Consider the following 27,952-nt stretch of genomic DNA (forward strand, 5'->3'; position numbering starts at 1 on the left):
ACAACACACAGCACACACACACTGAGGACAACACTCCACACACACACACTGACGAGTCCAACACACCACACACACACACTGAGGAGGACAACACACCACACACACACACTGAGGACTTCACACAACACACACACACTGAGGACAACACACAGCACACACACACTGAGTCCAACACACAACAAGCACACACTGAGGACTACACACAACACACACACACTGAGTCCAACACACAACAAGCACACACTGAGGACTTCACACCACACACACACACTGAGGACAACACACTACACACACACACTGAGGACTACACACAACACACACATACTGAGGAGGACAACACAGCACACACACACACTGAGGACAACACACAGCACACACACACTGAGGACTACACACAACACACACATACTGAGGAGGACAACACAGCACACACACACACTGAGTCCAACACACCACACACACACACTGAGGACTTCACACAACACACACACACTGAGGACAACACACCACACACACACACTGAGGACTACACACAACACACACACACTGAGGAGGACAACACACCACACACACACACTGACGAGTCCAACACACCACACACACACACTGAGGAGAACACACAACACACACACACTGAGTCCAACACACCACATACACACACTGACGAGTCCAACACACAACAAACACACACTGAGGACAACACACCACACACACACACTGAGGACAACATACCACACACACACACTGAAGACAACACACAACACACACACACTGAAGACAACACACAGCACACACACACTGAGGACAACACACAACAAACACACACTGAGTCCAACACACAACAAACACACACTGAGTCCAACACACCACACACACACACTGAAGACAACACACAACAAACACACACTGAGTCCAACACACAACAAACACACACTGAGGACAACACACCACACACACACACTGAGGACTACACACCACTAAGTGTCTCCACACCAGCGTTGGATGCAGGTTCATGTTGGGATGAACTCCAGGAGTCTGAGAATGGACATAACGAGGAAGAAGAGAAGGAGGAGGAGGAGGAGGAGCAAGAGGAGGAGGAGGAGGAGTGCTGCTGTGAGGAGGTTGGTGGAGGAAGAGCTGCAGAGCTTCAGAATGAAGGTACAGAAACCTGTTTCTCCTCCTCAGTCCCTTTTTCCTCTCCTGCTTTTCATCCCACAAACCTTGAGACTCTTTCTGTTTTCCCATTTGTCACCTCCTCTTCCTCCTCCTCCTCCTCCTCCTCCTCCTGTGATTGACTGAATGAGTCCTCCATCTCCTCCTCCTCCTCCTCCTCCCTTTCACCTTCCTCCTCAACAGCCCCTGTAGTAACAGCACATAGACTGACCCTTCACCTTCTGTTCTAACTCTAACACACCTGTTTGATCTGAGTTACTGGAGCAGAGCTGGTTAACAGGACACATAATGAACTAAACTTAGCACAAAAAGTAAGGAAGTTTGTGTTTGGTAGATTTCTTTATTGTAACGATGCTTCTTGGCAATAAAACTTATAACATTGGAAAGCCTGTTTTATTTCCCTTTTAAATGGTGCCACATTTGTAAGGAACATGCATTTGAAGGATGAGCAGCAGAGCTGAGTATGTGGGTTGCGCTCATGAAAAATGTGCCAAATCTTCTCTGCCAATGCCAAACAGCTTATTCTGCCATTGACTCTTGTTTGGTGTTTGGTGGATTGGATGATTGAAGTTTGAAGAAACAAGACATATTGGCAATTTAACAATTTATCCATTTAACAAACAGGAGCCTCAGTAGCGTGTGGAAGAACCATACACAGCCACAACAGCCGGGCACCTCCTCCTCATGCTGGTCACCAGCCTGGTCACACTCTGCTGTGGGATGGCGTCCCATTCTTCAACCAGCATTTGTCAAGTCAGCCAACGTGGTTGTGTTGGTCACTCTGGCATGAACAGCACGCCCAAGCTGATCCCACAAGTGTTCAATGGGGTTGAGGTCGGGACTGCTGGCAGGCCGTTCCATCCTCTCCACTCCCAAATTCTGGAGGTAGTCTCTGATAAACCCCGCTCTGTGGGGGCGAGCGTTGCCATCTTGGAGGATAGAGTTCGGTCCCAGACTGTGGAGATATGGGATTGCCGCTGGTTGCAGAATCTCATCTCAATATCTCTCTGCATTGAAATTGCCTCCAGTGATGACAAGCCTCATTTTTCAAGTGAGGGAGATGCCGCCCCACACCATCACACTGCCTCCACCAACAGATGTTACTCTATCAGTGCAGCAATCAGCATAGTGTTCTCCACGTCTTCTCCACACTTTGACCCTACGATCCAACTGCCGTAGACAGAATCCGGACTCATCGCTGAACATAGCGTTTCTCCACATGTTCAGGTTCCAGTACAAACGGGCCTGACAGTGAAGGGCGGTCATGGCAGGCCTCCTGGCAGCCCTATGAGACCAGAGATTGGCTGCGTGCAGTCTGTTCTGGATTGTCTGGGCAGAGAGCCGTCGGCCATATCGTCCTGCAAACCTCGACTACAAATCTGTAGAAGACAGCCTACGGTACCTCAGTGCTGACAGGGTGAGGAAACGGTCTTCTTGGGGTGTCGTCTTCTTGGGACACCCACTTCACGGCCTGTCTCTGACATCCCCCGTTATATGGAACTTGGCCTTCACTTTGGAGATGGTACTAGGGCTCACTCCAAATAATGCCGCAACTTGGTTTTGCGGAACAACAGCTTGAAGTTGCCCTATCGCACGGGCCCTATCCAGATCAGTCAAACCTGGTATGCTGATTCTTGGAGCAGACACCTACTGACCACTGTAGCAGGGCCCATGCTCATGGGTGATTGGCACCTGATCGGCAGCACCTGGGGGTACCAGAAGCTCAAAACAAGAGTCAATAGCAACAGCAAAATAAGCTGTTTGGTATTGGCAGAGAAGATTTGGCAAATTTTTCATGGGCGCAACCCACATACTCAGCTCTGCTACTCATCCCACAAATGCATGTTCATTACAAATGTGGCACCATTTAAAAGGGAAATAAACAGGCTTTCCAACAGTATAAGTTTTATTGCCAAGAAGCATCATTACAACAAAGAAATAATCTACCAAACACAAATTTCCTTACTTTTTGTGCTAAGTTTAGTTATAAACTGCAGTCGTTAGTGGACTAAATGACAATAGATGATCCGTAAAATAATGAATGATTAGTTAACCATAAAAATGCAGCACAAGTACAAATTCATACTTAAAACTGTTAAATATAACAATGTTTAGTAAACAGTCGACCAGTTACTGTTATACTTTAATCATTGTGAGGAACGATTTCAATTTTGAAAGCTGGAATATTTTTGGAAAGTCAGGATGTTGCTTTTGGAAAGTGAAGATATTTTTGGAAATTGTGAAAAAAATTTGGAAAGTCTGGATGTTTTTTGGAAAATTTCTACATTTTTTTGTAAAGTGAAAACATCCTCAGCTGTTAAACTTGGTTTTAATGGTTACAGTTCACTTTAAGTGTTAAAGGGCTGTATCGCACCAGTGAGGGTCCTCACAAGTATAGATGTACAAATGTGTGTGTAAACATTGTACAACTCAGTCAGTGTGTGTGTGTGTGTGTGTGTGTGTGTGTGTGTGTGTGTGTGTGTGTGTCTTCTCTCCACAGGCTCCAGCAGTGAGACGCCTCCTGTCCAGTCAGACATGAGTCTGTTTACTGGTCCCAGTCCAGCAGAACCACAACAACCAGCAGACCGGTCAGCTGCTCCTACAGTCCCAGTACAGCTCACTCAGTCCTCCCAGTCCAGCTTCAACAGTGTGCTGCTGAGGTCTGGAGTTCTCTGTCTGCCTGGTGAGAAAAACACAAACCTCATGTATCAAACCATCTTAAATCCAGAGTGAGACCAGTCTAAGCACTGGACTCTGCTCTGAGACCAGTCTAATCACTGGACTCTGCTCTGAGACCAGTCTAATTACTGGACTCTGCTCTGAGACCAGTCTAATCACTGGACTCTGCTGTGAGACCAGTCTAATTACTGGACTCTGCTCTGAGACCAGTCTAATCACTGGACTCTGCTCTGAGACCAGTCTAATCACTGGACTCTGCTCTGAGACCAGTCTAATCACTGGACTCTGCTGTGAGACCAGTCTAATCACTGGACTCTGCTGTGAGACCAGTCTAAGCACTGGACTCTGCTCTGAGACCAGTCTAATCACTGGACTCTGCTCTGAGACCAGTATGAAACATTAACCCCAGTGTCAGACCAGGACCAGTTCTATGAGTTTACCAGTTATAAACTTTGAGTTGAACACATGTTGGGCAGCGGCTAGTTAGCTGTTAGCAATGTGAGCAACCTCTGAATCAAAATAGTGACCAGTTTACTTTTTCTTGCTATTTGTAGAAAATCTATTTGTTTTTAGCCCAAATATACGGTATGAAGAATGTTTTTAAATAACTTGTCAACTTTAATTCTCTGCTTCTTGTTTTTGTACTGTTTTGTTTTATGCTGCTCTGCTAACAAATAAAATAAATAAAATGAAATGAAGTGTTTAAAGAGCCAGTAAAATAAAAATACATTCCTACATACATACATTTCTTGGTATTTGGGAAAATATACGTTTTAAAAATGAGTATTTATGTTTGAAAATCTCTCTTTTTTACATTTGGTTTTGTTAGTATTTTTATTAAGTATTTGTTGCCTGTAAACGCAGCATTAACTGTAAAAACGTCTTCATGCAGGAACCAGAGACAGAGGTGGACGAGCTCTGCTGACGGTCTGCACCACGAACGCCGTGTGGTCGAACCCCGACTGCGACAGCGCCGAGCTGCTCCGCCTCCTGCTCTACTACACCTCCACCCTCAGGTACGAACCCGCCGCCCGCCTGCAGACGCAGCTCTGACTCAGGTTACTGTAGAGTGTTCCTCCTCTGACATCGCTTCCTGTGTGGAACAGGAAGGACGTGCGAGCGCAGGGGCTGACGGTGCTGGTGGACGCCCGCAGAGCTGCTCCTGTCCCCGCCCTGTTCTCCGCCCTCGAGGCCCTGCAGGTGAGTCTGAAAACACACCTGAGCGTGAGTCACATGACAGAGGATGGCTGAACTAACTGACTTTCTTCTTCTACTGTATGATAAACGGTGAAGGAGAAGCAGACAAACAGCACAGTCAAATATCACCTGAAATCAATGTCACAATGGAGAAACAGATTATTATCAAATACACCTGATCTGTCGTCACAGCAGAGCTCTTATTGATCATTTGTACTGAAAACTAAACATAAGTTATGGATTATGACTCAGTAATCACTGTTTCTATGTACCTCAACATAACTGGTCATGTGATCCTCGTCATGCTTGACCCTGGACTGTGCTGTGTGATGTGGGCTTTGACCAGCAGGGGGCCTCAGCTGCACAAACACTTCACTGTCTCAGAGGAAGCAGCTGGAGTCTGACGGGTCGTGTTGTTTGGTTCAGTAACTTCCAGTGAACTCAGCACTAACACAGTAACCAGGTTACAGTCGGCTGCCTCCACTAAGCTGATTTCTTAACTGTCATGTAAACCAGAAACCTGGTTATTGTGCTCAGGGTTGTGGATCAGAGAACGCTGGTTCCCACAGGTAGATTTCTCCTTGTTTTGTTGTTTGTTAGCATGAAGCCTGTTTACCTGCTGTGTTGCACTGAGGATATTTATGAAGTACTTTCTCTCACTAATGTGTGTGTGCAGGACAACATACCAGGATCCATCCACACTGTGTTACTGCTGGTCAACAAGGACTCGTCTCTACGTCTGGACAAACCTGCAGCCACACAGGTAACACCTGCCAGCTGCTCACACCACAGACACAGACAGTCCAGCAGGTAGCAGCACTCACAGTTTCAGCCCTCTGTTCAGACTAAAACAGCATCTTCCTCCCTTAAAAACTCAGAGTGTGTAAATCTTAAAACAGCAGCTCTGTGTTTCGGGGAGAACGAAGCCGCTAACTTTAATATTTAATATCAGAACAGCTGATCACACAGCTGGTAACATCAAACTGCTGGTCAACAGCAGTTTATCATTATTTCATACCTGCTCTGTATCAGAAAACATGTAAATGAGAACAATTCTATCATTATTGATCATGTGATCAGAGACTGAGCGGAGCTTTAACAGGCTGAGAGGGCAGGAGGTGTTTATATGCTGAACACGTTATGAAGCCTCTTGAGGAAAAGTTTGTGATTTTGGGTGATTTTTAAATAAAATTTACTGGATCTAAAAATGTACTTAAGTGAGTTTCTGTCTCACTTCTGACCAGAGAACCAAGTTTTCCAGTTAATCAGATTTATCAGTCTGAACAGAAATTATCTCTACAAAAACAACCTGGAAACACTCGAAGATACAGGTAGCTTCAGGTCACAGTCTCAGAGTGTGTGTGTGTGTGTGTGTGTGTGTGTGTGTGTGTGTGTGTGTGTGCAGGTGGAGGTGTTGAGCTCTCTCAAGTCTGTTCAGAAACATGTGGAGCTCCGTCAGCTTCCTGCAGAGTTTGGAGGTTCCTTCAGCTTCAGTCAGAGCAGCTGGCTCTGCTTCAGATCGGTCAGTACTCAACACACACACACACACACACACACAAGATCTATGATGATATGATGGTTTGCTGTAAGTCAGTCAGAACTCGGGTCTCCTGGGTTTCGTTCTGCTGACTGTTGTGTGTTTTTCATCGTGTTCATCAGAGATTGGAACAGCTGACCAATCAGTGTGAAGACGTCATCAACCTGCTGCAGAAAACCATCAACATCCTGCAGTCCACACCTCTACCTGCTGCTGCTGAGGTCTCACACACACACACACACACACACACACACACACACCCATCTTGCACCAAACACATTCAGTCAGTCAGACGTTTCCCCTCGAACATCAGTCAGTGATCCGAGCAGCCGGGATCAGCTGGACGTCGTCCTGCAGAACCCTGAAGAACCTGAGTCTTGATGAACGGGACGACATCTGCAGGAGCGTGACAGTGTTTACGGATATCATCGTGATCTCTGTGCTTAAAGTATATTCACATATCTATCAGTCCCAGTGATCCACAGTGAGGGTGGATTCTGTTAAATTGAGAGCATGAATTAGCTTCTCCAGGACTGATATTAATATCCAGCCCAGACGTCTCATCAGAGTATCTTCAGACTTTAGAAGAGTTTAAAAGTTTTCAATTTCATTCACAAAGGTCTTAAATATTTTTTTCTAGCCTGTAATATAATATATAATATAATATAACATATATAAGGCAATAACGCTGGCTGGAAAACTCCTGAATCTGTTGTTTCAGACTCTGACTTTAAACCAATGAGTCATATTTTAATTGGTTAATCCATCCATCGTCTCCCTGCTGCTCATCCAGGTCCAGGTGGTGATTAATGAGTCATTAATATGCTGCCAGGACAAACATGAAATACATTATGACATTTATTTCATATTGCATTTAGTAATTACTTCTAATTAATATCTTTCATTCTTTGACTATAAAACAGCTGTTAGATTAAAATCCTGCATCATGTCACAGAAAGGTTCATCTCTCTCTCTCTCTCTCTCTCTCTCTCCCAGGAGGCCGAGCTGCTGCTGTCCAGGTACCAGGCGGTGATGCGTAGCATCCTAGAAGACAGCCGATTGGTCCAGCTGCAGCAGGAGGGCGGAGCCTCACTGTCGCGGCTCCGCAGAGAGGAGAGCAGCATCAGCGTGACCGAAGACTACCGGGCGGCGGTGGAGACGGTGTCCTCTCTGTACGAGCAGGTGGACGAGCTGCTGCACCGCCTGGTGACTCTGTCCAACGCCAGGACTCAGGAGCTGCAGTTCATCGCAGAGTTCAGGAACCTGGAGCAGGGCTTCACCGAGGTCAGTCTGAGCACGCTCAGTAGACGCTCTGACTCCTGTCTGATGTCTCTAGACCGCACGGTTTCTACAGTAACAGTTTACTGGCTTCATTTACAATCACATCACACTTCTATGAATGTATTTATTCTCAAACATCTTCATCCAGCCATGACTGTCAGTTTTTGCTGCATCTTATGACAAACAGCTGAGTGATGATGAACAGATGAAGATGATGAAGATATGAGTGTTTATGTTTGTTTGCTGCTGCAGCTTGACTCCGTTACAGAGTTTGTCCTCCACACATGAAGGTCACATGAAGGAATCAGCTGCAGATATTCTCATTTGGACTCAAACCAGCTGAACATCATCAGAATGATTCACGTGTGTGTGTGTGTGTGTGTGTGTGTGTGTGTGTGTGTGTGTGTGTGTGTGTGTGTGCGTGTGTGTGTATCAGGTGAGGTCCTGGCTGGAGGAGGTCGGGGAGGTTCGTCTGAAGAATCTGGACGAGTCGGAGGATTCTCTGGAGCTTCTCAACAAAAAACAGCAAGACTTCAAAGAATTCTACACAACTGCATATGTACGACACACACACACACACACACACACACAACTACACACACAACTACACACACACACAACTACACACACACACAACTACACACACAACTACACACACACACAACTACACACACACACAACTACACACACAACTACACACACACACAACTACACACACACACAACTACACACACACACACACACACAACTACACACACAACTACACACACACACAACTACACACACACACAACTACACACAACTACACACACACACAACTACACACACACACAACTACACACACACACACACACACACAAACACACACACAACCACACACACAACTACACACACACACACACAAACACACACAAACACACACACAAATGACCACCAATAAAAATGATGCTATGTTCTCCAGCTATGAACCACAGCAGTAAACCAGTAACATTAAACCAGTAACATTAAACCAGTAACAGTAAACCAGTAACATTAAACCAGTAACAGTAAACCAGTAACATTAAACCAGTAACATTAAACCAGTAACAGTAGCGTCTCCGTGTCTCCGCAGGATCGCTGTAAACATGGCGAGGCGTTGCTGAGTCGTCTGGAGCGCTGGGAGGACGTGACGTCAGCTGACCTCCACCACTACGAGGTCAAAGTTCATTCTTTCTGGGCTCAGCTGCAGGATTTCTCCCAGCGGGTCAAAACCACCGGACACAATATCGACCGCGCCGTCCGCCTCTACAGCTTCCTGGACCAGGTAGGTTCCTGTCTCCACCTGCTGCTGATGTTTCAGGTCGCGGGTTCGATCCCCGCCTCCTCCAGGTCGCGGGTTCGATCCCCGCCTCCTCCAGGTCGCGGGTTCGATCCCCGCTTCCTCCAGGTCGCGGGTTCGATCCCCGCCTCCTCCAGGTCGCGGGTTCGATCCCCGCCTCCTCCAGGACACGGATTCGATCCCCGCCTCCTCCAGGTCGCGGGTTCGATCCCCGCCTCCTCCAGGTCGCGGGTTCGATTCCCGCCTCCTCCAGGTCGCGGGTTCCATCCCCGCCTCCTCCAGGTCGCGGGTTCGATCCCCGCCTCCTCCAGGTCACGGGTTCGATCCCCGCCTCCTCCAGGTCACGGGTTCGATTCCCACCTCCTCCAGGTCGCGGGTTCCATCCCCGCCTCCTCCAGGTCGCGGGTTCGATCCCCGCCTCCTCCAGGTCGCGGGTTCGATCCCCGCCTCCTCCAGGTCACGGGTTCGATTCCCACCTCCTCCAGGTCGCGGGTTCCATCCCCGCCTCCTCCAGGACGCGGGTTCGATCCCCGCCTCCTCCTGTCCAACACCCTGAACCTGAAAGTGCTGCTGCTGAATGTGTGATGTTTGTGGTTGTAGCTGCAGTCCGACTGTCACCACATCTCGTTAAAGGTCGTAATGGGTTTTGGAAAGGAGACAAAGAATCCGTCACACGTCCGTCTGTTTCAGTTCACCTGTTTAAAGCTGTTTTCATCATCAATTTATTCAATTAATCGTTTTTTCTATAAAATGTATCAAAGGATGAAAAGTGACGTGAAGAAGAGTCAGCGGTGACTCAGTTTATTATCAGATATTATAAAGAGAAGCATTAAATCATCTGAGAGGATGAAGGATGAGAAGGAAACATGAATCTAGTTTCATCTTCATCTTCCAGGTTTGAATGTTGGTTATTAAGAGTCGTGTCTGCAGCAGAATCAGCAGCTTTACTGTCTTTGTTTCTACTTTCTCTTCACTTCACAGTAGAATCATTCTGATGCATCATCTTCATCATCTTCATCTTCATCTCCAGTCAGATCACTTTAAATCCGTCTCTACTTTTAATCTGTGTTTTACTTTCATATAATATTGTTTTGTGTGTAAAGAGCAGCTGGTTACTGCTGTCAGTCTGATGGAGCTTTGACACATCACCTCCTCCTCCTCCTCCTCCTCCTCCTCCTCCTCCTCCTCCTCCTCCTCCTCCTCCTCCTCCTCCTCCTCCTCCTCCTCCTCCTCCTCATATCATCCTCCTGGAGTGAAACTGACAGCTTGCATTGAGGCCAGGGGGGGAGGAGGGGGAGGAGGGGGGAGAGTGTCAATATTGTTTTGTATACTGGACTGTGTCTAATGTAAAGGGGGGGCTGCTCTTTGTCCACATGACCCTGGACTGTGTGTGTAAATGTGTTGATGTTGATTTTGTCCTGATTTGATACATTTGATTCAGGCGACTCTTCGTATGAACTGCTTCTTTTCAAGCTTTCTGAGAGTTTGAAGTGTTTTTCAGACATGAGATGTGTAACATCGGTGTCTTCATGAACAGACGTTAGAGAGCAGCGGTGATCAGGAGGAAGACGTCTGTTTGTTGTTCTGCTGTCTCATTCTCACGTGTACTCTGTGTGTAAAGAGTTTGTGAAAATGAGAAGTGTAAACATAGTGAGCCTGCTGTGGTTGTTCCAGAGGTTTTAACCGTTTTTGCTTCGTTCCCATCGTGGAGGGAAACTTGTTTTTATAGACTGATGTGAAAAGAATCTCAACACTTTGCATAAGAGATGATGATGATGTTGATGATGATGATGATGATGATGATGATGACAGGTATATTAATTGATCAGTGATGTTAGAAGGTGAAACAAGACGTGCATCTCTCTGCTGCTGCAGCCTTTATATTAAAGAACTTTACATAAAGTCACCCAGTGCAGCAGTTTGACTCACTGACGTGTTTTTAATAGTTTCTGGATAAATCTGACAGCATTCAGTTCAAACATCCTCCTGTTGGTTGTTACAGTGTTACAATGACTGTTGATGTTTCCTGCAGCAGCAGCTTCTCTCTGCTCAATGTTTAACTCTCCCACTGAACTACTATATATGTGTGTGTGCTGTTTCCACTCTGATACAGATTGACCTGACACACACACACACACACACACACACACACACACACACACACACACACACATACACACACACACATACACGTATCAGACCGTTGTCACTTTCGGGGACATTACATAGACTTGTGTTAATTTCCTGAAGACTTACCCTAGTTTAACCTAACCCTAACCTTAATCTAACCTTAATCTAACCTTAATCTAACTTTAATCTAACTTTAACCACTGACCCAAAAATCATCTTTTTCCAATTAGAGACACAACTTTTGTCCCGAGTTAACTAGTACTAAAGCTGAAATTTGTCCCCAAAAGTAGCCTATGACAGACCACACACACACACACACACACACACACACACACACACACACACACACACACACACACACACACACACACACACACACACACACAGCATGAAACTGCCGCTGTCGGCTGGAAAGCTCGTATCTCAACATGGTGGATTTGTCAGGACAGAAAGAGTCCAGAAGAGAAAAACGACGTCTGTTCAAACATGAAACATACGTGTGAAAACTTTAGTGTGTGTGTGTGTGTGTGTGTGTGTGTGTGTGTGTGTGTGTGTGTGTGTGTGTGTGTGTAGTCCAGGTATCACTCCAGTGCCAAGTTTTCCCTCCTTTCTCCTTTCACTCCTTTCACAAAGTCTTTGTTGCCGTGGTGATCCTCCCTCCCCTCCTCCTGGGACCGCCCATCTGCCATTCAGTCTGTGAATGAGGTGGGGGTGTGTGTGTGTGTGTGTGTGTGTGTGTGTGTGTGTGTGTGTGTGTGTGTGTGTGTGTGTGGTCAGGATGCCGCTCTCTGCTCGGCTCAGTCAGGCTGCAGCGCTGCATCAGAACACAGCGAGGTACGACACGTTTTTACTCTTTATACACACATTTACACAAACACAGAGGTCAGGTGTGTGTGTGTGTGTGTGTGTGTGTGTGTGTGTGTGTGTGTGTGTTGCAGTGATTCAGTTGTTCGATGTTAACTTGGTGTCAGTTTGACTCCAGTCGTTCTCTTCACTCTGTCTTGTCTTGGTGTGTTTTGCAGCAGAAAGTTCTGATCTCAGCGAGCTAATGGACATTAGCTTCTGTTCATCTGGTGGTAGCTGGACGTGTGTGTGTGTGTGTGTGTGTGTGTGTGTGTGTGTTGTGTATCTTTATGAGGACCAGTGTGTGTGTTTGAGCCGTGGTAGTGAGGAGATGTTTCTCTGTCCTCACGTTGGTTCAGACCTTCTTGTTCGACAGTTAGAATCAGACTGAAGTTCACTACAAACCAACTTCATCCTGTTTTATTTAAATAAATGAAGTAAAAGTATCCAGTAAAATGTGTGTGTGTGTGTGTGTGTGTGTGTGTGTGTGTTTATTTTTCCTGTTGAATCTCTTGAAGTGGAGTTAAAGTCTCTCCGTACGTCACTAACAGGCTGTGTGTGTATATATTGTGTATTTAAACAGAAAAACACATCATAAACTCCACACTAATGTAGAAAGTTACTGATTATTTTCACGATCGATTAATCTGTCGAGTATTTTCTCTATTAATCGATCAGTGACATCATCAAATGTCTTGTTTTGATCACAAGTCAAAGATCTTCAGTTTACCGTCAGAGACTAAAGACACCAGGAAACATTCACAGTTAACAAGCTGCAATCATAATTAATTGATTATCTAAAGTGTTGCAGATTAATTCAATAGTTGGCAACTAATGAATGAATCAACTGGTTGCAGCTCTAATAAAGTTGTCGACCAGTTGAACTCTTGATTTCCTCTTAAATGTCGGTCTTCTATGTTCAGGTGGTTGCAGCTCTGCAGATCTCTGATGATGAACCACAGACTCCGTCTTTGTTCTTCATGTTTGTCTTTGTCGTGTTTTTTATGGCTGTAAATCAGCAGCAGTCAGTCGGACGGTTTAGTGGTGAGTTTGATGAAGCGTCTCTGTGGTCGTTATCAGTGAGTTCATCTTTCCTTTGTGCTGCGGCTGGTTTGGACTCTCAGGACCGACAGTAACGTGGTTCTGCTGTTTTCAGACGTTTCTAGCGGAGAACAGTTTCTCAAACACTGTGATATCAGACTCTCTAAAACACACTGTTGAGTTCACGTCCTGATCGGCGTGAGAGGAGTCATGTGATGCAAAGCTTCACCAGCACCGTGTTTGTGAGGACTGTTAGTGCGTCTCAGCGCCTCCTGCTGGTGAGCAGATCACACTTCAGCCTGTAAACGTGTCGCACTGATGTTTTCTCAGCCTGCATCATGTTCGCAGGTTTTGGTGAAACTACATTTACATATCGCTCTGTCAGAGGTCAGAGGTCAGAGGTCAGAGGTCAGGGAGTGTGTTCAGGTTAGTGAAAGATGATGGTTTCACTTCACTGTTGATGAGTTTGTTGAGTCACTGCAGACTTTCCTTCATTAAACAGACCTGCTGCTCTCTCACATCTCTGATCAATTGATTTGATCAGATGAGGATCAATGTTTCCTTCTGGATCAGGTCTGTCTGACAGCTGCTGCAGTACAAACAGTTTCTACCAGCTGATGTTGGAACATCAGATGTTTTGGAGGAAAACAAATGAAACAGAACAAACAGTTTGTCAGAGACTCGACAGATCAGACAGAAACAAACGCTTGTTACTGCGGTAACTCACTCTGATTGACTGCTCATCCTGCTTGAAGGATCAATAATGTTCCGTGTTTATGTAATAAAATAAACTGTTGATATAAGAGAGTTGATCAGATATCTGTATGAATATTAGTCTGTCAGACTCTATGAGAGAAAACACAACAGGATCATGAATAGAAGTGTTTTATGTGAATGTGAGTGTTCGTATGTTGAGAGCAGCTGAGAAACTTTGTCCTGTAAGTGTGAACAGACGTGATCAATAAAACTGGTTGTGATGATAAAAACACATCAGTCTGCAAACAGCTGATCTTCACCAGAGTGACAGTAGATCTGAGTGTTTGTGTAGAAACAGATGATCTATATCTAATATATCTAATATATCTAATATATCTAATATACAGTGTTCAGACCTGAAACTCTGGTGTCTGATCAGAGCTGCTGATTCTCTGCTGTCAACAACTTCACCTGCTAGAATTTCATTTAGACACAAACTGGAAGATTCCCAGAAACCATAAAGACCCACTGATGGAGTCAGAAAACATGCTGCTGCTGTTTGAAGTAGAAAACACTCCTCCTCCTCCTCCTCCTCCTCCTCCTCCTCCTCAGAATCAGCCCCACCTCCCCCATCTTCCTTTCATGTGTTTTGGATGGTTCCCCCTCCTCCTCCTCCTCCTCCCCCTCCTCCTCCTCCTCCTCCTCCTCGGCTGACTGGCTCCAGGAGTCCTGCAGAGCTGCTGTCCCCAACCAGAGCCTGTCTGCTCCTTCTCCTCCTCTTCCTCCTCCTCCTCCTCCTCCTTCCTCTTTTTATCTCCTCATCCTCTTCTGTCTCTGCAGCACAATAACAACCACATGTTATTTTGATTAGTGCCATCAAGACTCTTCTCTCCTTTTGTTTTCTTGGTATTTCTCCTCTTCCTCCTCCTCTTCTCTCCTTTTATTTTCCTCTCTGTCTCTCTCTCTCTCTCTCACTCTCTCTCTCTGTCTCTCTCTCTCTCACTCTCTCTCTGTCTCTCTCTCTCTCTGTCTCTCTCTCTCTCACTCTCTCTCTGTCTCTCTCTCTCTCTGTCTCTCTCTCTCTCACTCTCACAACAACAATATTTCCAAAACATCAAGAATCAGTGAAACAGATCAACGTTAACACAACATGGATTAGATGGATAGAAATGGATTCTGGGTAATGTAGTGTTGATCTGTAGTTGGTTGACATCATGTTGACGCTCTGAGCTGCTTTCAGTCTCTTTTGTTCCTTCATCACTTCCTGTCTGTATGATGCGTTCAGTGTCTGCTTGGATTACAGGAAAAGTGAACGTGAATGACGCGGCGGCGGTTAGTCGACGAGTCCTGACGAGACATTAAAACATCTCGACCTTCTTACAAAACCTGAAACTTCAGCTGCCTTTGTGTTAAAGATGAACCGCAGTGATTTTACACCTCACCGTGTTTCTCAGGTGTTAGTAAAGAAGGAGCTGATGATGTCACTGATGATGTCACAGCGTCAGTCGGGATCATCGGTTATCAGGCCTCCGTAGCTCTTCATCTCTGCTGGAGGCTAACAGCTCCGGGCTACATTAGCCGCTGCTAGCATCAAACACTACAACGTCCAGGTGCATTGTGGGTAATGTAGACGCCAGGTTTTCAATGAGAAGCAGGATATTTCTTCCTGTTTTTAACAAACTGTCCGTCATGAGTCTGATGATGAATCTGACTCTTTGACCTCTGACCTCTGAATCTGACTTGAGTCATAAATAAAGTGACGTTTTAATGTAGTTTATATTACTGAACCTTCATTTATATTTAACATCCAGCAGAAGTTTTAACTTACAAACGAGACAGCGAAGCGTCAGAGGACTCAGCTAGTCGACCAATCAGAGAGTCCGCCCCTCCTCCTCCTCATCAGGATGGATGATTGACAGCTGTCTGAAGATCTGACCCCGCCCCTCCCACCTCCACCCGCTCCCAACACACACTCACACACTCACACACACTCACACACTCACACACACACACACACTCACACACACACACACTCACACACACACACACTCTCACACACACTCACACACACACACACTCACACACACACACTCTCACACACACTCACACACACTCTCACACACACTCTCACACTCACACACTCACACACACACACTCTCACACACACTCACACACTCTCACACACACTCACACACACACACACTCACACACACACACTCACACACACTCACACACACTCTCACACTCACACACTCACACACACACACTCTCACACACACTCACACACACTCTCACACACACACTCACACACACACACTCACACACACTCTCACACACACTCTCACACTCACACACTCACACACACACACACACACTCACACACACTCTCACACACACTCTCACACTCACACACTCACACACTCACACACTCACACTCACACACACTCACACACACTCTCACACACTCTCACACACTCTCACACTCACACACTCACACACACACACACACTCACACACACACACTCTCACACACAGACACACACTGTTTGTAATCATGTTTACAGACTGTTGCCATGGAGACATGAATTACACAAATTACAGAGCATGTTAACGGAGCTTTTACTGGTTTCCAGAGCTGCTGGAAAGACATTTTGGGCTGTAAGTGTGTGTGAATGTGTGTAAGTGTGTGTGTGTGAGTGTGAGTGTGTGTGAGTGTGTGTGTGAGTGTGAGTGTGTGTGTGTGTGAGTGTGTGTAAGTGTGTGTGAGTGTGTGTAAGTGTGTGTGCGTGCGTGTGAGTGTGATTGTGTCTTGGCTGAGTGCTCTTCAAACTGATTAGCTAGCTGATGTGTCCTGATCACCAGCCGCTCAGTTCCCACACACACACACACACAGTGTGACCCAGTGGCCTACTGTAGGAGCGAGTGTGTGTGTGTGTGTGTGTGTGTGTGTGTGTGTGTGTGTGTGTGTGTGTGTGTGTGTGTGTGTGTGTGTGTGATGGTCCATATGGTTTCATTGTTTGTCTGCTGACCTTCTGTCCTGTCAGTCAGTGTTAATAATATTAGAAACCTTTCAGTCGTCTGAACACAAACAAGATGAAACGTCAACAAGACATAAAGGCACAAACGAGATCACACCCACGCTGCACTCTGGTTGGAGACAGCCGTGTGTTGAAACAGCACGGTGGTGGCGGTGGTGGCGTGTTGTTTCAAATACTGGTGAGGCAATAAAATACGATCCAGGACGTCCAGTTGGAGCTACAGATTTTATCCGAATACGGGGTTCACGTTACAAAGTCATCATGGAGGGTGTTCCTGCATGTATGTGATTGGCTGATCGGTTCCTCGCCAGATGACACTCAGCCCCCCCCTCATGAGTGCGGAGGCTGCGTCTCTTCATGCAGAGCTGCTGATGGTTGTTTCAGATGGTTGTAGATGTGAGAATCCTCCGCTGTGATTAATAGTTTGTGTTTTCTGTGACGTGGTTAAAAGCCTTGGTGGGTCTTTGTCATGTGATCATGGTTTATAGATTCTCCACAGGTTTCAGTTACATACGATAACTTGTTTCCTGTTTAATGATGATTTGTGTTTGTCCTCCAGCTGTTAGAGATTTAATGTGACCACAGAGAAACGTTTACAATAAACTGCACACACTGAACATCAGTCTGTCTGTACCAGTCCACACAAACTGGTATTTAAATCAGAATATTTTATGAGTTCAAACAAAGTTCAGCTTTGATCAGTTTCTTCACTGACCAGAACGCGTCTTACTGTCACGTTGTTGTTGTTGTTGTTGTTGTTGTTGTTGGCGCCCCCTGCTGGACGCTGCGTCGTCCTGCAGTTTATCTGCTGCTCCAGGACGCGAAAAGTTGTAAATGACCCAGTTTGACCTGACACACACGTGACCCGGTGTGTGTGTGTGTGTGTGTGTGTGTGTGTGTGTGTGTGTGTGTGTGTGTGCTGCTGTTTTAGTGGTGAGGTAATGTGTTAGTTGTCAGTCAGGAGGGTAAAGACTCATTCAGTTCAGTGCGTCAGTCGGCTGTATAAAAGCAGGAGGCCTCTTCTCTTTTATTTATACCCTCCCACACACACACTAACACACACACTAACACACCCACACACACACACACTAACACACACACACACACACTAACACACACACACACACACACACACACTAACACACACACACACACACACACACATTCCTCCCCCTCCAAACCTCAACAAAAAGGAGGTCGGCGGTCGGCTCCTTTGTGGCGCCCAAACACACATCAATACACACTTCAAAGCTTCTCACTAGCAGCTTGAGGCCGATGTCGTCCTCTGACCTCGTCTCTGTTTTATTATCAGTCTGTTCAGACTCAACTGAGCATCATTTAACAACTAAATACAGACAGCAGCATGTACAACAGTAGAAAGGCTGTTTGCAAAGAGCTTTAGAGGAATAAAAGGCAAAACATTTGGTATCAAAGTGATGCAAAGTACATTTACTCAAGTACAGTTTAGAGGTATTTGTACTTTACTTGAGTATTTCCATGTGATGCTACTTTCTACATTTCAGAGGGAAATATTGTACTTTCTACTCCACTACATTTATTTGACAGCTTTAGTTACTTTTCAGATGAAGATTTGACACAATGGATAATATAACAAGCTTTTAAAATACAACACATTGTTAAAGATGAAACCAGTGGTTTCCAACCTTTTTGGCTTTTGACGTCTTACAAAAAGCAGTGTGTAGTCGGGGTCACATTTCACATGTCTATGAGTTGTTAACAGCTCCACCAAATAGTGATTTTTCCCTCTAAACTTCTCACATGCTTTCATTTCAATAAATGTTCAAATGATCCAATATTTCAGCAAAAAATCAAAGATTAGAGAAAAAGACCAAAAACTGAAAACAGATTTGTGTATCAGAACTTTGTTTTTTCTTCTTTCCTCTCCCATTAATCATCTCACCACCCCTCAGATTTATCTGCTGACCCTTTGGAGGGGCCCGACCCCTAGGTTGGGAACCACTGGACTAAACTAGCTAACTGTATATAAAGTAGTGTAAACTAGCTCCACCTCCAGCAGCTACAACAGTAACATGCTGCTCTAACACTGATGCTTCACTATTAATAATCTAATGATGTCATATATAATAATATATCAGTCAGAGGGACCAAACCACTACTTTTACTGCAATACTTTAACTACATCAAGATCATAATACTTATGTACTTTTACTGCAATACTTTAACTACATCAAGCTCATAATACTTATGTACTTTTACTGCAATACTTTAACTACATCAAGCTCATAATACTTATGTACTTTTACTGCAATACTTAAACTACATCAAAGTTTATCATCATTTCCTTCAAGAGAGGGTCAAACTGCTGCTGGGGGTTAAAGGTCAGAGGTGAACCTGAGTGATGATGTCACATGTTGACCCTCTCTCTCTCTCTCTCTGCAGGCGTATGGCTGGGCGTTGGAGGGAATGCGACACCTAGCCGGTATCAGTATGGAGGACTGCACGCTGCCAGACAAATGCCAGGCTGTGATTGGCTGCCTGGAGGACTACCACCACCAGCACCCGCCAATCCCAGACGCCCACTTTCAGGAGATGAAGGCGGCGGCGGGCGAGCTGCGGGGCGAGCGAGGCCTCCGTCAGTGGAGCTTCGCCTGGTCCAAGTGTCAGGAGACCAAGAAGATGTTTGACAGGAAGATGGAGGCGGCGTTAAGGACTCGAGACTCCGCCCACAGGAGGCGCTCTGACTCCACCCAGAGCAGAAGCTCCGCCTCCCTCAGCAGGAAGACGCTGTCAGGACTGTGGGGGGGCCGGGAGACCTCCTCCAGCCCCCCCCGAGGACAGCGTCACCTCCTCACCCACCTCCTCCTCCTCCCTCCTCACCCCGCAGCACACCCCGCTCCTCCAGCGTCTGTTCCGCAGCGTCTCCTCAGACGAGGCTTCAGACCGGGTGGATCTCTGCTCCTCCAGTCCCAGCCTGCCCCGCCTCAACTCCTCCGCCAGCCTCGCCCCCTCCTCCCCCTGCTCCTCCTCCTCCTCCTGCTCCTCCTTCTCCTCCAGCAGACGTCAGCAGCTGAGGAAGACCCAGAGCTTCGACTGTCCCTCCACCCCCGAGGTGTCCCGGTACGGACCGTGTCCTCGCGCCCTCAGCGAACCGGTGCGCCGAGGAAACACCGGCGTGTTCATCCGCGGTCTGGAGGTCAGCAGCTCCGAGGCGGCCGACCACACGCTCTGCCCCAGAACGGCTGCTCACGGCTGGGCGGGGCAGGGGCTACGCAGCCCCGGGACACCAGGAACCCCCAGGACCACCGGCAGCCCCGCAGCAGACCCTCGACCCAGAGGAAGGTGGGTAACGAACCTGAGGGGGGTTAGTGAGACGGGTATCCAGCAGGGCTCCACATTATCAAGAAAAGAGAACATTATAAAGTAATTACAAAACGTAGATAATACTTTAGATTTCAGCTTTGACTTTGAACAGTCAGAAGTTTCTGCTCTGAGGTTTAAAGAGAAGAAGGAGACAAACATTAGAAGTAGTTCGTTAGTTGATGTCTGTAAAGCTCGTCATGTGTGGTCTCTGCAGTAAGCTGCGACACATCGTGGAGGAGATGGTGACCACGGAGCGAGAGTACGTTCGCTCTCTGCGTTACATCATCCATCACTACTTCCCAGAGATGGACCGAGCCGACCTGCCTCAGGACCTGAGGGGGAAACGCTCCGTCGTCTTCGGGAACCTCGAGAAACTTCTGGACTTCCACAGTCAGTTCTTCCTGAGAGAGCTGGAGGCCTGCTGGAAACACCCGCTGAGAGCGCCGCACTGCTTCCTGAGACACGTACGACACGCTAACACACACACGCTAACACACACACACACGTTAACACACACATGCTAACACACACACGCTAACACACACACGTTAACACACACATGCTAACACACACATGCTAACACACACACATGCTAACACACACATGCTAACACACACACGCTAACACACACACGTTAACACACACATGCTAACACACACATGCTAACACACACACATGCTAACACACACATGCTAACACACACACACGTTAACACACACATGCTAACACACACATGCTAACACACACACACATGCTAACACACACATGCTAACACACACACATGTTAACACACACACGCTAACACACACATGCTAACACACACATGCTAACACACACACATGTTAACACACACACACGCTAACACACACATGCTAACACACACATGCTAACACACACACGCTAACACACGCATGCTAACACACACACACGCTAACACACACATGCTAATACACACACACACACACACATCTGTGCTGTATCTGTATGCTGTTATTCAACACTGATCATCACATTAAAGGATGTGAATGTTTCCTGGTTACGTTCGGGTCAATGAAATAAACTTTCAGAATAATCGTGGAGCAGCAGGATAGAAACATGTTTAAAGGATCAGTGACATCATTTAAAAGCTTGTTTATGTATCAGCGGCACAGTTTTTCCTCTAAACATTTAACCCTCGAACACCAATGATGTCAATAATAATAATAATAATGATACTTTTGTTTATAGAGCATTTTTTATTAAGAATCAATGTTTGTCTCTAAACAGCAGGAGCAGTTCAGTCTGTACGCTCTGTACAGCAAAAACAAACCAAAGTCCGACTCTCTGCTGGCCAACCACGGACACTCCTTCTTCAGGGTGAGACCTCTGACCTCTGACCTCTGAGTGTGGGCTGTTCTCCATATACTTTCATTCTTTACTCAATACAACCAACTGAAACTGACCCTCCTCCTCTCTCCTCTTCCTCCTCCTCTCCTCTCTCCTCTTCCTCCTCCTTCTCCTCTTCCTCTTCCTCCTCCTTCTCCTCTTCCTCTCTCTCCTCCTCCTCTCCTCTCTCCTCCTTCTCCTCTTCCTCCTCCTCCTCCTCTCTCCTCCCCCCCCCCCCCCCCCCCTGTAGAGGAAGCAGGTGGAGTTGGGGGATAAGATGGATTTGTCTTCGTACCTGTTGAAGCCTGTCCAGCGGATGAGTAAATACGCTCTGCTGCTCACTGACCTCATGAAGGAGGTGGGCGTGGCCCAGGAGGCGGAGCTCGTGGCGCTGCAGGCCGCCACCAACATGGTCAAGTTCCAGCTTCGCCACGGCAACGACCTGCTGGCAATGGACGCCATCCGTAACTGTGATGTAAGTGTAACAGAAACAACGATAAGTTAACAGAAAAGAATCATTTATTGATCAAAGACGATCAGTTTCTTCTTGTGACGATTTTATTCATTTGAACTGTTTTTATATCTTCATGTTTTGGACGGTTAGTCGCACAAAACAAGACATTTAACACATAAACTGATCTTTAAGGAAACTGCAACAGACATTTTCACTGTTTTCACGTGTTACAGACCAACTGATTAATGGATTAATCAATAAAATACCAAATTAATAGATAATAAAAACAGTCATTAGTTGACTGATGTCTTCGTCTCGAACAGGAAACAGTTTATTTATCGTAGTTTTAAACACTGTTAAACTTTGAAGATTAGGTTGTGCAGCTTCTTCCAAAGCTGCCACAATAATAATAATAATAATAATAATAATAATAATAATAATAACGTTTATTTATATATCAAAAACAGAAACTACAAATGTAACAACGTGTCAGCAGCTGTGGGATTCCTCAGGTCTGTTTTCTCAGTAGCAGCATGTTTGTTTACTTGTTGACACTCAGATTAACCTGCAAACAACAGACAAACTGAACATTTAGAGTTTGACTTTCAAGAATGAATTAAATCCAAATCCTTCCTGGTGCTGGCACGTTATTGATCCTCAACATGATGGAGCCTCTGAGCTTCCTGCTGCTGAGAAATGTTTCTGATGGGAAGTTTTCTCTTTCCTTCCTTCAGAGGAGTTTATTACTTCACAGGAACATGTGACCCAGAGCAGCGGAGTGACTCACTGACGTGTTTTTAATCAGATATATCAGCTTTGATACAAACACAGTACTGGTCAGTAGATCAGTTCATTGTTGGTTTGGATGCAAACATGTAGACAAATATAGAAAATCAGCAGACTGATCCTTTAATGTGTCGTTTTCAGCTCCACTGTTGCCGGCATGTTGTGTTTTTTTATGTTCAGGATGATGGAGAGAAAACACAAACCTGTTCTTGCTCTCAGGTAGACAAAAAAACAACAACAGGAAAGCTTCACATTCATAACTCATAACGCATTTATTCCAATGAAGGATGATGAACGTTTGTGTGTAAACATGATTCCTTTAAAGTTATGACTGTGTTGCTTCCACATTCTGTTACTGACAGAAAACTGTTTCCCATCCAGTGAGGAACAGAATCTCATTTTATCTCCAAAGTCAAGTCAGTTTATTTGTACAGTCAAATATCTGAAGCATTAATAGATCTGCTGGTTTCTGACTAATGTACAGCATCATGTTCTACTGCACTGACCTGTTGTGTTTTACTGGATATGACTTGTTATGTGCAGAACCACTGCATCGTCTCGTCTATGACATATGCTTTTGTCCTTGTATTGTATTGTGTTGTGTTGTGTTGTGTTGTGTTGTGTTGTGTTGTGTTGTATTGTATTGTATTGTATTGTATTGTATTGTGTTGTGTTGTATTGTGTTGTGTTGTGTTGTGTTGTGTTGTGTTGTGTTGTATTGTATTGTATTATCATGTGTTGCTTGATTGCAGCACTTTTGCTCAACAACTTTCCTTCAGAACATGAAAGTTTTTCTCATCTCATCACAAATGAACCTCAGGAGGTTTTACAGTCTGTACAGCAACACGTCGTCTCTCCTCAGACCCTCGAATCAAATAAGGAAAAACTCCCTAAACAACAATTTAACAGGTAATAAATGTCAGAAAGCTCAGGAAGAAGAACAGAGGAGGATCCTTCTGCAGGACGGACAGACAGGAAGTAGATGTTGTTTGTACAGAATAGAAGAAGAAAACAAAACGACAGAAAACAACATGAACAAACAGTGATTCTGTGTCTTTGTGTTTCTCCGCAGGTGAACCTGAAGGAGCAGGGTCAGCTGATCCGGCAGGACGAGTTCACTGTCTGGACGGGGAGGAGGAAATGTCAGCGTCACGTCTTCCTGTTCGAGGAGCTCGTTCTCTTCAGTAAACCCAAGAAGATGGAGGGCGGGCTGGACGTGTTCATCTACAAACACTCCTTCAAGGTAAACACGGCGGCCACAAGTCCACAAACATCAGACACAATCAGACTGTGAGACATTAAAGTGGTGTTTGTGGTCCAGACAGCAGATGTGGGTCTGACGGAGTCGACGGGAGACAACGGGCTGCGCTTTGAGATCTGGTTCAGAAGGAGGACGACTAAGAATCAGACCTTCATCCTCCAGGCCGCCGCCGCAGACATCAAACACGCCTGGACGAGCGACATCGCCCGCATCCTGTGGACCCAGGCGACCAGGAACAAAGGTACAGACAGACACGCAGCTTCTGTCTGCTGGTCTTCATCCTCTCCTCTTCATCCTCGGTGATCATTCGCTGACTCTTGTTGTGTGTTCAGAGATGCGTCTGAAGGAGATGGTCTCCATGGGAGTCGGAAACAAACCGTTCCTGGACATCCAGCCGAGCGACGCGGCCATCAGCGACCGAGCTGTTCACTACATCATGAAGAGCAGAGGTAACCAACACCAACACCAACACCTCTACCAGCTCACATCAGGACGCTGTCAATCGTTGTTATTGATCAGTTAACTTGTTAATCAATATGTTGCTGTGATCAGCAGTTCAGTTCACCTGGAAGCTGAAACCAACCAGTGAGAAATATTAATAAATATAATTTAATCAATCTATAAGTCAATAAAATAGTTATTGATTATTCTTTAGAATGAATGAACTGATGATGATTAGTTCTGTGAAGGTGTGATCAATAACGTGTGTGTGTGTGTGTGTGTGTGTTCAGGTGCCAGAACGCGGGCGTCCATCGCCGTCTCCGTGTTCGACCACTCGAACCCTTTTAAACGTGGAACGGTGACCTCTGACCCTTCTTCATCAGGACCCTCCTCCTCCAGCCTGCTGGGACCGCTCAACCTGCACATGTACAGGTACACACACACACACACACACACACACACACACAGTAACACACACACACACTAAACTACACACACATACACACAGTAACACACACACACACTAAACTACACACACACACACACAGTAACACACACACACACTAAACTACACACACACACACACAGTAACACACACACACACTAAACTACACACACACACACAGTAACACACACACACACACACACACACAGTAACACACACACACGCACACACACACACACACACACACACACACACACACACATAGTAACACACACACACACACACAGTAACACACACACACACACACACACACACACACATAGTAACACACACACACATACACACACAGTAACACACACACACACACACACACACACACACACACAGTAACACACACACACACAATAACACACACACACACACACACACAGCTACAGGAAACACCTCCTCATCATCAATAAGTGACTGTTTTCTCCTCCTCCAGTCAAGCCCTGCCCTCCTCCTCCTCCTCCTCTGCTGCTGAAGGCTCCTTCATCACGTCGTGTATTGAGGAAGACGAGCAGGAGCATGAGACGGGCAGTCAGCCCTCTATGAGTACGTTCACACACCGTCACAGTTTGTTTTCTGGATGAACTTGATGGTTTAACAGCAGGATGTTTTTCTCTTGCAGCTACAGAGAGTTCAGACTCTTCGTCTCGTTGTCTCTCCGGCTCCACCGGCTCCGACAGCGGCTGCGTCTCCTCTCACCTGCAGGAGGCGCTGCCCGAGGAGTCCGGCCCCCCCGGCCAGCCCTCCTGCTCCTCCTCATCCTCCTCTTCCTCCAACAAACAGCACCTCAACAGCCAGTACATTTCACCTGTGAGTTCACTGCTGTCACCTGCGTCTGCTTTACCTGCACTGAGCTCAAAACAGACGCATCAGTACTCAGCTCATGTATATTCTAAGACAGTGGTGGGCAAACAGCGGCCTGTGGGCCAAATATGGCCTTGCAGCAAAATCATTGGCCTCATGATGGAAGTTTAGACTTTCATAGTTTACATCAAAACAAATCTACTGTAGATAGAACAAATACAAGGTTCCTGTAAATCCCAGTTACTGTGATAGAATAATGTAACGCAGCCTCCTGCTGTCAGCAGAGAGAAGAAACTCTGATCACATGATCTCTCTTCCTGTCCGTCCTCAGAAAGCGTCTCCAGTCATCGGCCCGGCCACCATCGTGTGAGTCAGCTGACCTGATGGACCGGACTGTAAGTGAACTCATCACTCTGTAACATCCTCCTCCTGCCACAGCTGTGTGTCTCAGTCCAAACAGTCCCGACATCACTGCAGCAGCTGCTGAGCTCATCAGGAGAAACTTTATCACTAGTTACTGCAGATCAACACTGCACAGATGTGATGTCAGAGCTCAAAATAAAATATCGTTATAACTGTTGAATGAGTTTCATCGAAGTTTGTTTCAGTCATTTATACCCAGAGGAACAATCAATCCTGATAACTGTTGTTTCCTCTTCATCAGAGTTTCAGCTCAGAAAATGAGACCAAATTCAAATCAGTGTCAGCTGGACTTTGATGCTAACATAGCATGCTAACATGCTAAAATGAACAACATTAAAAGCTTAAAGTTACTTTAGTGCAGCTGTTTTGATTTAGGTAAGAAGATGAGTTTTCCTCTGGCGCCACCATCAGGACAAGTTTAACACTTACCTCACTGAAACTAACAGAAACGTCATATTTCCATCATGTTTTCCATCGTTCAAACTCACAAATAAGATTACTGATCAATCATTAATAAAAGAAAACAAAGTTAAAAAAAAATGATTCTCAAATTCAAATGATCATTGCTGTTAAATGTAAATACATTTATTGTGTTAAAACATATAAAGGAAAATAGTGGATATAGAAAAATACATCAACAGTGAACATGGGAGAAAGTCATCATATATCTTGTGTATCTTCATGTGTTCATAAAGTATCTCCATTATATATTAATGTAATATATTCTATTATGTTCTCTGTCTCTGCAGGTTCGTCTCCTTCCTGCTGCAGTTTGGAGTTTTCCGACCGTTTGAATCAGACACTGAAGGCAGCGTTTAAACAGCACTGTTACACTAAAAAACACTTATATTTTGTATGATTTTTGAAAGCAGCTGTGTTTAAAATATTGTTTTATTTATGTTGTTCTGCTGCAGTGCAGGTACGTAGAGTCTGTAAATAATGACTGTTAGTTTCTAACGTTGTCGTCGTCTGTAGTTTGACTCCTCACGGCTGCTGTTGTTGTTGTTTATGTTGTTTGTTTGTGGTGCTGATCCAGAGTCAGTCTGCCAGCAGCTCGTCCAGTCTGTGAGGAGGACAGGTTTGTGTCTGAGCTGGTCCAGGATCAGCTGGACTAACTGTACATGTGTGTAAATATCTGTAAACCCACAGCCGAGCGTCTGCTGTCACTTTTCTTACTTGAATAATAAACATGAGTTTGTTCAAAACTGATCAAAGTTTCAGTCTGAAGTTTATCAAGAGATTCATCTGTTACTGCAGTAAAAGTACATAAGTATTATGAGCTTGATGTAGTTAAAGTATTGCAGTAAAAGTACATAAGTATTATGAGCTTGATGTAGTTAAAGTATTGCAGTAAAAGTACATAAGTATTATGAGCTTGATGTAGTTAAAGTATTGCAGTAAAAGTACATAAGTATTATGAGCTTGATGTAGTTAAAGTATTGCAGTAAAAGTAGTGGTTTGGTCCCTCTGACTGATATATTATTATATATGACATCATTAGATTATTAATAGTGAAGCATCAGTGTTAGAGCAGCATGTTACTGTTGTAGCTGCTGGAGGTGGAGCTAGTTTACACTACTTTATATACAGTTAGCTAGTTTAGTCCAGTGGTTCCCAACCTAGGGGTCTGGCCCCTCCAAAGGGTCAGCA

The 27,952-nt window shown here is 45.5% G+C and overlaps 2 protein-coding genes across 2 annotated transcripts in view; both read left to right on the forward strand.

Moving 5' to 3' along the window:
* Positions 1 to 2,558, forward strand: part of LOC121897190 (rho guanine nucleotide exchange factor 40-like) — a gene marked incomplete at its 5' end in the record, with an annotated part of 40,613 nt that extends 38,055 nt beyond the window's left edge. Inside the window, one exon of the mRNA XM_042411550.1 lies at positions 2,401 to 2,558. Within this exon, the coding sequence (XP_042267484.1) occupies positions 2,401 to 2,558 (158 nt within the window). The remainder of the gene's footprint in view (positions 1 to 2,400) is intronic.
* On the forward strand, positions 901 to 27,511 carry plekhg4 (pleckstrin homology domain containing, family G (with RhoGef domain) member 4). The gene is given in 23 exon segments (XM_042420104.1): positions 901 to 1,158; positions 3,674 to 3,856; positions 4,745 to 4,868; positions 4,959 to 5,052; positions 5,726 to 5,812; positions 6,455 to 6,571; positions 6,709 to 6,807; positions 7,583 to 7,870; positions 8,304 to 8,426; positions 8,979 to 9,170; positions 19,355 to 19,735; positions 19,737 to 20,254; positions 20,490 to 20,739; positions 21,542 to 21,631; positions 21,891 to 22,115; positions 23,953 to 24,123; positions 24,202 to 24,382; positions 24,474 to 24,590; positions 24,873 to 25,014; positions 25,512 to 25,621; positions 25,698 to 25,885; positions 26,211 to 26,274; positions 27,052 to 27,511. Coding segments are annotated over 21 exon segments (3,684 nt in total). The 5' UTR covers positions 901 to 1,158; positions 3,674 to 3,708; the 3' UTR covers positions 26,250 to 26,274; positions 27,052 to 27,511.
* Positions 27,512 to 27,952: the final 441 nt, after the last annotated feature.

This window comes from Thunnus maccoyii, chromosome 1 (assembly GCF_910596095.1).
Source record: "Thunnus maccoyii chromosome 1, fThuMac1.1, whole genome shotgun sequence".
In the NCBI taxonomy this organism is placed as follows: Eukaryota; Metazoa; Chordata; class Actinopteri; order Scombriformes; family Scombridae; genus Thunnus; species Thunnus maccoyii.